Source organism: Heterodontus francisci, chromosome 37 (genome assembly GCF_036365525.1).
Source record: "Heterodontus francisci isolate sHetFra1 chromosome 37, sHetFra1.hap1, whole genome shotgun sequence".
Classification (NCBI taxonomy): Eukaryota; Metazoa; Chordata; class Chondrichthyes; order Heterodontiformes; family Heterodontidae; genus Heterodontus; species Heterodontus francisci.
The window spans coordinates 5624001-5636373 of record NC_090407.1 but is presented as its reverse complement, the minus strand read 5'-3'; the positions used below and the strand labels follow the sequence as shown (position 1 = coordinate 5636373).

The window sequence follows — 12373 nt, the reverse complement described above, 5'->3', positions numbered from 1 at the left end:
CGGGCAACAAATGCTGGCCTTGCCAGCAACGCCCAAATCCCATGAAAGAATAAAAAAAATTATCCTTCCGCCATTACATCTGGAAGGAGGAATCAAAGAGGAATTTTTCATCAATGTGCGCTTGCTACAGGGTAGTCTGTCAGTTTCTATGCTCCTTATTGTTGGACCTCTAACCAAGAATTTCCAAACCTCACTGTGCAGGTGCCAACTTCAGGATTTAAACCCCAGGTATGTAAAACAACCATCTTTATCATCATGCACCCCAACCTACTGCCTGAAGAAAACCTGATTTGTGATTAACACAATGAGGCTATAAGGTCATCCCAGCCGATTTGGGATTTTTTTTTTATGTTTGTCTTTCCAAGCTACAATAGGCTTACTTTATTTTTTTTCCTTCTCCTTTCCCCTGGTCACGACACACTCTTAAATACCAAAAATGACATTACTCATTGCAAACAAGTATCACATACTGGCGATTAGTCCCCAATCTCCAACAGAGAGAATGAAAACTGCTGACAGCTGATCATTGGCACATGTAATATCAACAAGGAAGGCAGAATGAACCCTGTGAAACACAGGAATTTCCCACCTTAGTTGCCTATGTATTGTGCTGTAATGAAGGTGCCACTGGTCTCTTCTTCTTGGTATTGATAACCAAACCACAGGTAAAAGCTATTATTTGAATCAGAGTTCATGTAAAACACAGGCCTGCAGCTGTCATTTTAGTTGGCAGCTTTTAAAGCAGCATCTGAATTTTACTGAGGAAGGTTAGGTAGTATATAATACTCATAGGAAGACCAGTTCTCTAAAGTTCATTTCTACCTTTTAATAATTATCTGTAGCATTACAACAATCTTAATAAGTTCCAGTCTGTGGTGAGTCTTGTTGTTAAGCTGGGAACATAGCAACAGGGCCTGGTTTTGTGTTTTTTGTATTTTAGGTAGCATGACAACAAGGTGCAGTCAGAGACAACAGTCACGTGGACAATGCCTCACAAATTGGGCCCTTCTGGTTCCTGGGGATAATGTTGTTAAGCTAATGATGTCACCTTGGTGCCCTCATTGACTATGCAATGCCTGTTGATAGGCCCTGTACAGTAGTCCTTAGTGACGGGTGGAAGTTTAGAACTTACTAAAAAAAAAACGTGCTCCCAGGTTTGAGGAGGTTAGCTGCTAACAGACACGGCCTACCAGCCTGTGGCTGTGCTCCTTGGCAATCAGGCTTCTGTATTTATGCGGTGCAGCCCAGCTAGTCTGCAGAGACAGGTACTTGATGAAAACATCGAAATGGAGGAGAGCAACGCGTGACGCAGTTACTTTCCTTGGGCTCAGGGTTGCCAACTCTGGTTGGTGCATTCCTGGAGGTCATTGTATGAGTCACTGATCCCATCTGCCCCGCCCCCACAGGCCTGCCATTGGCCGCCCAACACATCGATCCGTGCCTTCACCCACCAATCACAAAGCAAACAGACCCTTTGGTGCCTAATCGGACAATTCTTGATAGTTAAACAGGCCTTTTATTCCATCGCTAATATTTTTATAACTAATAAATGGAATTGTTCACCTCTCCCTTCACCACCCCCTCCCCCCCCCCCCCCCCCCCCCACTGCTCCACCCCAATTGTTCTCCAGGGTTCGCTGACAGCACTGGCTTGGAGGTTAATCTTTAATTATCGGGAGACTCCAGAACAGTCCTGGAGGATTGGCAACCCCTACATTGGACCAGTAGAAAAAGAGCAGGGAGCAGAGCTGGGGGTGGGGGATGGGATAAAGGTGCCTTGAGACTCCTCTCCTCCTTAAAAAAAAAAGTCATAGCAAACAAAGGGTTTGGCCGATGGATGATAGTAAGAGATTAAGGATGTTGTTGGCGTCCGTTATGAGTCCTCAATACGGAACACATCATTCTAATAGCTTAATTCACTTAAAGCTGCAGTGTCCCCATTTCAACAAATCTACTTGTTCATTTCTATTGGATGATTTCATCAGTTCAGTGACAGCCAGGTGACCTGTCCTTGAGCTGATAGCACAGCAGCAGGAATGTAAGTGAACTGATTACAGCCACGCTGTGTTACAGCTGTAACACTCCCTTCTACCCATCAGCTTCACAATTTCAGGTCATTTTCAGAAAATAAAAATCAACCAACCAGCAATCTCTGAGTAGATGGGGTGATTTGGGGTGGAGACCATCAGCAGGTAGATTACTGCAATGAAATATAAATAACTTTAAAACATCAAGTGCTTAGGAGGGAACAGTTCCAAAAAGAAAACAAGAGCTAGGGACAGTGGGGAGAAATTGCTATTCTGTTTAATTTACTGTTATAGCAAGTGTTCCAAGCAGGATTACAAAAGGAAGGGGAAGAGAAGGGAACACTGCAACTTTAAATAGTCAATGGAAAGAGAAGAGAGGAACTTTGGTGCAGGATTTTAGACAGGGCACACAATATTTTGTCTTCTTATTAATTTATTTGAGGCCTGTAAAGCCCCAGAAAAGAACAGCACAACTTGCAAAAGTCACTGTTGGGATCTCAGATGATTCATACAGTAAGGCGTAGGTTTTGATAATGGCGTCCCAGGACTAGAAGTTTCTGCAAGGGGATGCGGGGGAGTCCCTGTGACTATCGCATGCCAGTCATCTTTGTCAATTTTTCTGCATTTTTAAAAATCTGCTCGGTTTATTCTTTCCGTTGCTGCACAGTGCAATAAACCATTTTATTAATAATAACACCCAATTTACATATTTGGAGGGGGTCTCTGGGGGTCTGTTAATACTTGCAGGGTTTGTACATGGAATTCCTGAAAACTATGATGAGAGAGGAAGTCTGGACACCCAGAAAATGGAAATGATTTGCTTAACATGTTAATATTCAGCATTCATTCATCTGCTCAGATCTATTTAAAGATCAAATTGCTGTTTGGAACACGTTTGTTAAAAAATGGGCGGGGAGTGGGGATGGATGGGGAATGAATTCAGATGCCGGGATCTAGTGTGTGTGTGTGTGTGTGTTTGTGTGTGTGTGTGTGTGTGCGTTTGTGTGTGTGTGTGTGTGTGTGCGTTTGTGTGTGTGTGTGTGTGTCTGTATATGTGTGTGTGTGTGTGTGTCTGTATATGTGTGTGTGTGTGTGTGTCTGTATATGTGTGTGTGTGTGTGTGTCTGTATATGTGTGTGTGTGTCTGTATATGTGTGTGTGTGTGTGTGTGTGTATGGCGGGGAACTTCTGTTCAAACTACTATTTAGAAATAGTAATAAATATACAGCTGGTTTGTAAACAAAAGAGACTGAGAGACGCAGTTTGTTAGAATATTGTCCTTCCACTCAGTGACCTGGGTATAAATCCAGACTGAGCTGACATCCTCCTATCCTTTATGTCAGTAATGGTTCTAAAGTGGAACCAGTTTATCCACTTTCCAATCCAGCCTCCCGTGGACACGAGTCCAGGGCACAAAACTGTCCTCATAATTCATAATTCATAAGTGGCAGATGGAAAATAGTTATTCGTAATTTTACACACTACATATCAAACCTTCGCTGTAATTGTACTTCAACCTGTCTGATTCTGCTGCTGGGATTAGCTGAGAGGAGAGCTTAGGTCCATTAAAAAGACAGCAAATTAGAGAAGCTTATTCAGCAACACAACCGACTTCCTAATGTTCTCAATCAGGTATCACTGTCCTTAGGAATCCAGCATGTGACATGCACCTAATGAATACCAATGCATTCAATGCATTCTGGGTGGTAATTACAGTGATGCCGTGTAGCTAGTGTTCATACCACACAACATTCTGACTAACTTGTAGGAAGCATATGTCTTTTAAAATTGAAATAACTAATTCAATCATCGGACACACATCGTAAAAAAAAAATGACAAATAGATGGCACAAAGATGCAACTTATTAATGTTCCAACATGTTGTCACTCAGATCAGAAGGATTCAGTCTCAACTTGGCAATCTCCACAATCCTGGCTTGCTTTCGTTTACAATGGTTTATAGACTGTGTGTCAGAATTGAACAATACTACGCAGCACAAACCGAGACAGCCCACAGCTAGTAAATTTACTTCACAAACTCTCCACTTTTATCTTTAATGAATTCTAGCTCTGTGGACAGATGTACAGGGGACAGCAGGGTTTACAGTGTTCATGGGGTAAATGTGGCCGATGATGCTGAATGCACTGCTACACTTGGCTCAGTCACAGGGAACGCCATGAAATATCTGCATTTTAAACTTCTCTAAACCAGACTGAATTTCTGATCAACTGAAATGAAAACATTCCAATATTAAAAAAAACTTTCCCAAGAGGGTCCTTTATGAGCCAATAGATTGATAATGGTAAATGTGTAATGACCAGAGTCATGGAGAATGAAAGATGGAATATTGTAATACTTGGATCTGAAATTCTGTAGCCTGGAAGGGAATGGGAAGCCATTCCATCCACTGGAATTCCATGTATTGGGAATGGTAAAAGAGTCATCTTCTTGTTGAGACTTCTTCCTACTTGGAGTGGAATGTAATGAATGGGACATGACCAAGATACTAGATAGTCGACCCACTGATGGCTGATGACTCTCTTCCCATTCCCAATATATGGAATTCCAGAGGATGGAATGGCTTCCCATTCCCTTCCAGTCTAAAGAACTTCAGATCCAAGTATTACAATATTCCATCTTTCATTACTCATAACTCGAGTCATCCCACACTGACGGCTCAGGATAGTGTACACCTGTCATGTCGGGTGAACTTGGGTGTGTGTGTGGACGAGCAATGTGTTTACAAAGAAGGGATATATGATTCTACCACAAATGAGCAGAGGAAATTGTTCCCCCCAACACCCTGCGCACCCCCTCACCCCCAAGTAACTCTCTTGGCTTAGTGCCAAATAATTAGCTTCCACCCCTTTTTCTGTTCACAGTGGGTGCCAGTGACAACGTGGCATATGCAAAATCCAGCTCAATTATTTCGTTTATTTACATGTATCACAACCACAGCATTAAATTAAAGATGGATCTTTGAAACTGGAAAAAAAAAAGCAAGTTGTAACAAGATGTAAAAATCCACCAAGGTCTTAGAGTTGGCATGGGTGAGCAGGAATTAGCAACACTTTCTTTCAAACATCGTTAATGCACCTTTCAGTTTTAAACAGCCAGGCAGGGAGGATTATATTTTTCCTTAGAACCGTTTATTTTCATATTTAAATCCTAAATCCTTTTACTAAATGCTGTTATTGTATTTTGCCTTTTTATGACAATATTTATTTTGCATAACCGGTAATCCCTCCAAGACTGAGACACATTTGCCTTTTTTATTAAAAAAAAACAATTTGCTTCCTGCAGCTACCCCTCCCCCTCCTCTCACCACCAATCTGTTTTTCCCAATAAAATCTTAAACAACGAAAAATTATTGCATCATCCATAAAACTGTCATATCTGGAACTTGTAGTTTGAAGGGATAAGTAAAAACAGGAAATTAATGTTTATGGGTGTATCTGGGAAACTATTTGTTAAAGAAGGGGAATATATATATTTTTAACAATTCAGCTGACAGTTTTCATAAATCCATTGCCAGCTCCTCTTGGTAGTGCTCCCTGTGCACCCAGACTGAAGTGAGCCATCAGTAAATCTGTTGATGTCTCTCTGTCAAGCCTCACTCACTGTAAGGGTGTTTATTTAACTTTTGGACAACATTCAAATACACTTTGCTTTCTACACATCTCCCTGTTTGTAAGGAGTAGCATAACCCTGGTGATGACACAGTCTCAGTGCCCTCACTCAGGTACAAAATGCAGGTCGCTGTCTTTTTAAAAAAACAAAGAACTTTCCCAAGTCCTTTCATATGGGAGACACCATTTGTAATGAACACCACTGTGATAGTTATGGTACTGGACTAGCAACTCTGAGGTCCTGGGTTCAGATCCCATCTTGGAACCATTTAACAATCTGTCGGCTGAACTATAAAAGCTGGATTGTGGTAAAAACTGACTGGTTCACTGATGCATTTCAGGGAAAGATAACTGCCGCCTCCACATCTGACTTACTTGATGCTAACCCACTTAGCAAATGCAGCCTTGCCAGCAGTGCCCACTTCTCAAGGACCAATGAAAGAGACACTTCAGGAATTGGTTAGTATATGTTGCTGATCATCATCCCTTGGTGACGGGCAACTAGAGCGCCTGTGTGTCAGCGACAAAATAACTCTAATTATAGTAGGGCACCGTCTACTGTGGTAACCCAGCCTACCCATTCCCACCTTTAGGGATCTATCTGCACAATGGAATGCAAAGCAATTTAAAATGAGTCGAATTAATTTCTGAAGTTAGGGAGGAAGATTAAAAAGTAGACTGCAAGCAGGAAACTGTAATTTTCTTGTGTGGGCTGTTTGTATGAAGATATTTTGCCTCCCCCGCTGGCAGGGAGGGACAGTCTGTCTATGGACCCGCACAGCATCAAGCTACTCTGTTACTGTCTCCTTATTCTGAAAGAGGATTCTGGATTCAAGTCCCACCTGGGAGATTTGAAAAGTTACATTTCAGACAGAGACCCCACAACACTGTGGGCGGGGGGAGGGGGGGGGCGGTTGTGGAGGGGCACTCTCCTTCAGACCTGTCTGCCTTGTTGGGTGATAGTGATAGCCCTGTATTGATTGCAATCTGCAGGGTAGGTACAGCCTGTAGCAGATCAAACACACCAGCAAAACCTCCTCAAGCCCTACTGCTCAGAGTCTTAATGTAAGTGAGGTGAGTTGCTGCATTGGTCTATCCTTGTCAAAACACTTTCAGGTAATAACCGGACAGCAGAAAGGACGACTGAAGCTGATTTCTTCTGTCCAGCTCCCCTCAGTGCTTCAAGTCTAGAACTCAACCCATTAGAGGCACTCACTCGAGTCTTGGCGACTCTCATCTTACAGTCTTCAGTGCTCCACTCACTGTGATATTTAGCCATCCCTGACATCACATCCTTAAACTCACATTGTTTTCAATCTTCCAACCCTTTCCCTTTTCCTAAACATCAACAGATTCTTCCACTGGACCCTATACTTGACAACAAGTAGCTGCAAATTTAAATTTAAACTGGAACGTTTAAAGTTACTACAAAACTTACTCATAGCTACTGTGGTATTCATTACAAATGCCGGGCCCTCTAACCTTGATGTAATGAATATTTTAAACTGACTTTAGCAAAGCATATGCTTGTTTATCCCCCACACTCGATATTTTTGCCTTCAAATTGAAGCTTTCCCTGTAGCCTCATGCCAGAATGTTATGCGATAGCCAAGAGTGGAGATGCACTCTCAGTGCACTCTCAGACTCATTACATATTGACAATGATGATTGTCGAAACCCCCTCAATTATAATGAAAAACATACAAATAAACATTTGGATTGTCGCTGCCAAAAAGCACCATCTGCCAAAGCAGTAAAATCCACAGGAAAAAGCTAACTAAGAGATTTTTTTTAAAACAGAGATTATCCCGTGGTTGCTTTTTAGTGATCACAAGGCAGAGTTCATTTAGCTAATTGAATACCAAAGCTTCTGCGTTTTGGGCACATTAAACGGTTTTAAAGAAAAAAAAAACACATGAAATGCAGTTCTCATTTTATGATGGCATTGGTCTCTGGACAGTTTCATTTTTACCGCATCAGTCTAATTGGCTGATTATATTCGCTGACAATTAAATATTAATGATGTAATGACACAGTGATTGCTACAGATCTCAGATGACTACAATACTGGCATTTTGATATCTATTTAAATAAAACCTCCAGTGCGGAGTGGCATAAAATCATGTGAATAAACACGGAGATAAGGGGATCGGTGCGAATGTCAAAACACTGAAACATAAGGTGGTCTTTACCTCTTCTTGAAATCCACACACTTCATCCAATTAGGGGCATTTTTTAAGGGCTCGTGTCTAACTGCCCTGCAGCATCAGATCCACAAACAGCATTTGCCCTGTCTGAGTGCTTTAAATAAGGAAATTGAAACAAAATCGCAGCTTATCTTGTACTGGTCTGACCATCAGCTTGGAGATGTTTAGACAAATTTTATGCATTATGCAGAGCAAATATTAAAACAGAGGACTTGGCAGATGCAGGGGAAGCCTCATTAGAAATTCCTTAATTAAATCTCCGTCCTAAATGGAATCAGATCCTGGATATTTTGCAGGCTACTGTTTCTATTTGCTGCAAATATTTAGTTAAACTTGCATCAAGAATGCATTTCTTTCTCGAAAGGTCCTAACCCTGAAATAAATCCAACAGGCTGATCTGATATGGAAATGTGATGTTTCAGTGTTTTGCACAATCACAGCTGTCATCCAGAAAAACAATACTTTCCTGTTTTTCCTCTGTAGCAAAAATTATTACAAATGAAATGAGTCTCGACTCTTGTTTGGGCTCCGAGGGGATTGGGCGTGTTGAATGTTGGAACAGGCTTGAGGGGCTGAATGTCCTACTCCTGCTCCTAAATCTTGTAGAAACATAGAAAATTTAGTGCACAGAAGGAGGCCATTCGGCCCATCATGTCTGTGCCAGCCAAAAAAGAGCTAGCCGGACTATTCTCACTTCCCAGCGCTTGGTCTGCAGCCCTTTAGGTTACAGCACTTCAGTTGCATATCCAAGTACTTTTTAAATGTGATGAGTGTTTCGGGCAGTGAGTTCCAGATCCCCACTACATTCTGGGTGAAACCACATCTCCTCAACTTTCCTCTACCCCGTCTGCCAATTCCTTTAAATCTTTGGCCCCTGGTTATTGACCTCCCTGCTAAGGGAAATAGATCCTTCCTTGCCACTCTGTCTAGGCTCTTATATTCTTATATATGAGTTGGCTAAGTTGTGGTAGATATTTTACCATCTGCATTTTGTAGCTATGTTTTCTGGTCTTAGTGCCAGTTACATGCAGTAAAGGTAGGGATCTGCTTTCTGTTGTAAATAGCTTTGCTCTCTCCCTATGTTATTTGCAGTTGCATAGCTCTGCTCCATCCAGCTACAGCTTGCATGGTTTTGCATTCCTCTGGATTCAGGTTCTGTTCAAGTGCCCCAGTTCCCAGTGGCAGGACCAATGTTGACATCCGGATCTCAACAATGGCAACGAACCCTAACAGCAGTGACTGTATAAGTCCAGTGCTGACAGACCGTATTCCGAACTGCAACACCAATGCAGAATTGTCACCTTGCCATCATAAGCTATGGCTCCAATCACCATGCTAATGCTGGTCCAGACTCAACAGTATCCCTCATTAGTAACAGCAGGACTTTTCCAGTGGCTGGTACTATAATCTAAACGGTAAGGTCAGCACGGGACTGGAATTAGCACCCACCCCTCTTCTCACTCCACCATATGTCAGCACGGGACTGTCCTGGATGGACAGGCAGATTCAAGCAAAAACTAGATTCTCTTGCAAGTTCCAAGATGGCCAATGCAGTTATTTTTCAGCCTTGATCACAACTGAGTCTCTCACATCAGCACAGAGGAGTATTGGACAGAAAGGGAATGAATTCAAGCCTCGTAGGCCTCCTGCATTCAGCCTGGAATGGAAGAACAGGTTGGCCCTGTGGATTCTATTTTACTGACTTGGAGTGAATCCAACAAATGTCTGTTTGACTCTTGGACATATTGAAAGTTTCATCTGGAGCCAAGTTGACTTTGCTGTATGAATGTGTTCACCTTAGGCAGTATGTGAAATGATTAATCTCTGTAAAATGTATTGGGGGCTAATTTTCAAGGCCTGCCCTCCCCTGGGGCCTGGTGCAGGCAGGAAAGAGGAGGAAATTGGGCTTATGTACTGGAATTCCAACAATGTGGCCTTCTCTTTGCAGATGAGCAGCTGCCAGTATGTACCACACGCCTCTAAATATTCTGGACTGGAGAAAATTAAAATGTCAACTTCTTTGTCTGTCTTTGGTCCGTCCCAGGTCCTCTGGTCAGTGGGGGTGGCAGGGGGTAAGAAGAGGGGCATCAATAAGGACATAGTACTGGGCTGCCCCTGAGCCAGGACACCCAGTGAGTGGAGTCTTAGGAAAATATGGCTGGGGCTGCCCGTCCCTCCTATTTGGATATGAGTGATGGAGCTGTACCTACACCAGGCCCACGGTCTTGCTTTTCCCCCTCAGTGAAGGCCCGAGTAATCCCAGGGCAATGTAAACAGGTGGAGCCCGAGGAGACTGGGGACTCTGCCCCTTTTTTCTGGTCTTTGCTCCAGGGGAAATGGGGCAATTGCCGTGTTATGCTCTATGGGGGTAATTTTGACTTTGGATGATAGACAAACAAAAATCAGGAGAGATGTTTAACCGGTGGCTGTGCTGATATTGCCCATTTCACACTTTAGTCAAAAAGTTAAAATTGCCTTCTGTGTGTGTACAGTTGAAGCTTGGGAAAACTTCTCTCAACAATTGTGATTTTGGTAAAATTTAGATCTCTGCAGCTTCCACCCGGAAATGACACAAGCTGAGGTCCTTGTTGGGATGAGTGTATCGTGAAGATGGTCAGTTTGGGTTTGGTGTTGACATACAAACACCATCGACAACAAAAGCCACCTTCCTTCTTATTCAAACCGCTCGGTGTGTGAACGATTGTTGGAATTGTTTATTTTCTTCTCGGTTGAGTCAGATGGAACTCAGAGCTCCCCACGTGCAACACGTGATGTACAGGTGTGGTAACTGCATGTCTGATTCACAATCCTTACAGCCTCACTCACTCAAGATTGGAAGGTTTGAGGACAGTTTTGTGCTGTGGACTAGCCTTCACTGACAGCTGTATCTCGCCAAGTCGTACTTTTAAGATGGCGTCAAGTGGAGACCCTCCATTCTGATACCTGTCTGAACGCAGCAGTTAAAGGGACAGTGTTCAAACATTCTGCATCAACGTGTCTTCCATTCTATGAAAACCTCCACACAAAATATGCCAAGTGGTATGTTTTGCAAATTACTAAATGACTTTGAAATGCAGCCAACACAGAACAATAAAAGCAGGTTGTGTTTCCTTAAAAAGAAAACCTTTTTTAAATAATATAAAATTTGCATACCTGGCAATGTACTTTTGGTAAATATTCGCATCATCAGTAACAGCACCTGGCTTCTCTGATGACAATCCATTCCTAATTTTTTTTAACAGTGAAGGGAAAATGGAGGGTTAAGTTTCGATAGGTTTCACAGCTGAAAAAAAATATAAACTGACAGGATGTATCTAAGAGTCATTGCTTATTTCATGCTCTGTCTTTCTGTCTCAGACTCAGATGTGACAGTTTCTGGATGTTTAAGTGTCTAAGTATTGAAACTTCACATTAATTATAGATTTAAAACAGGGACGTTATGAAAACAATTTATGTCAGATTTTAACCCTTTGATGTCTTTCTGCATCTAAATTAGAACATTTACAGATTGGACGACTGAGACAGAGTTGAAAGCTACACAACTATGTGGCTTCAGGTTGCTTTCAAGGGTCTCCGTACATTTGGGTTCATCTATACAAGGAACTCTGCCGTCCAATGGGAGCTCATAAACCTCTTGAATTGTTCCTCACATCTATACATAGGTACGAACTGTGGAAACTCAGCTTTGGGGGAAGGGTGAATGAACCAATCATTACTCTCCCTGTTTTCAGTTGCGTTCCATATTGGGATATGCCCAGCAATTTTTTTTTTATTCATTCATGGGATGTGGGCGTCGCAGGCCAGGCCAGCATTTATTGCCCATACCTAATTGCCCTTGAACTGAGTGGCTTGCTAGGCCATTTCGAGGGCATGTCAGAGTCAACCACATTGCTGTGGATCTGGAGTCACATGTAGGCCAGACCAGGTAAGGACAGCAGATTTCCTTCCCTAAAGGACATTAGTGAACCAGATGGGTTTTTACAACAATCTACAATGGTTTCATGGCCATCATTAGACTGGCTATAAATTCCAGATTTATTAATTGAATTCAAATTCCACCTTCTGCTGTGGTGGGATTCGAACCCAGGTTCCCAAAGCAATACCTGGGTCTCTGGGTTACTAGTCCAGTGACAATACCAGTACGCCACCACATAGTCACATAGCATGTGACTATATCCCTGGGTTTGAGGGAAACGTCTTTCAGCAGTTCAGTGGTTTCAGCGACTAACTGTAGTGAAATGTCCACTGATTTGTTCTGGGTCAGCTAAATCCTCAATAAACCCATCACCGTGTTTAAGAGTCTCCAAACCAAAACACAGCTGAAGCCCCTCAGGGTATGGATGTCCATTTTGCCTGATAGAAACACCCAATGGGAACACAACCCATTTCCCTAAGCACAGGTTGATAACAGCCAAGCCCAGTGATAATGCGTAGGAACAGAGATATAATTTAGTCAGCTTGGCTCAGTGACAGCACCCTTGCTCCTAAATTAGAGGGTTATGAGATTAAG

At 42.5% G+C, this 12373-nt stretch overlaps 1 protein-coding gene across 2 annotated transcripts in view; it reads right to left on the bottom strand.

The window, feature by feature from the left end:
- casz1 (castor zinc finger 1) overlaps positions 1–12373 on the bottom strand; it is a 310863-nt gene that overhangs the window by 63114 nt on the left and 235376 nt on the right. Inside the window, exons 8-9 of one of the 2 annotated variants that reach the window (XM_068016933.1) lie at positions 11017–11088; positions 2143–2199 (exon numbers count right to left, since the gene is read on the bottom strand). In XM_068016933.1, coding sequence (XP_067873034.1) covers positions 2143–2199; positions 11017–11088 — 129 coding nt within the window. The remainder of the gene's footprint in view (positions 1–2142; positions 2200–11016; positions 11089–12373) is intronic. The other variant, XM_068016934.1, reaches the window with a different exon arrangement.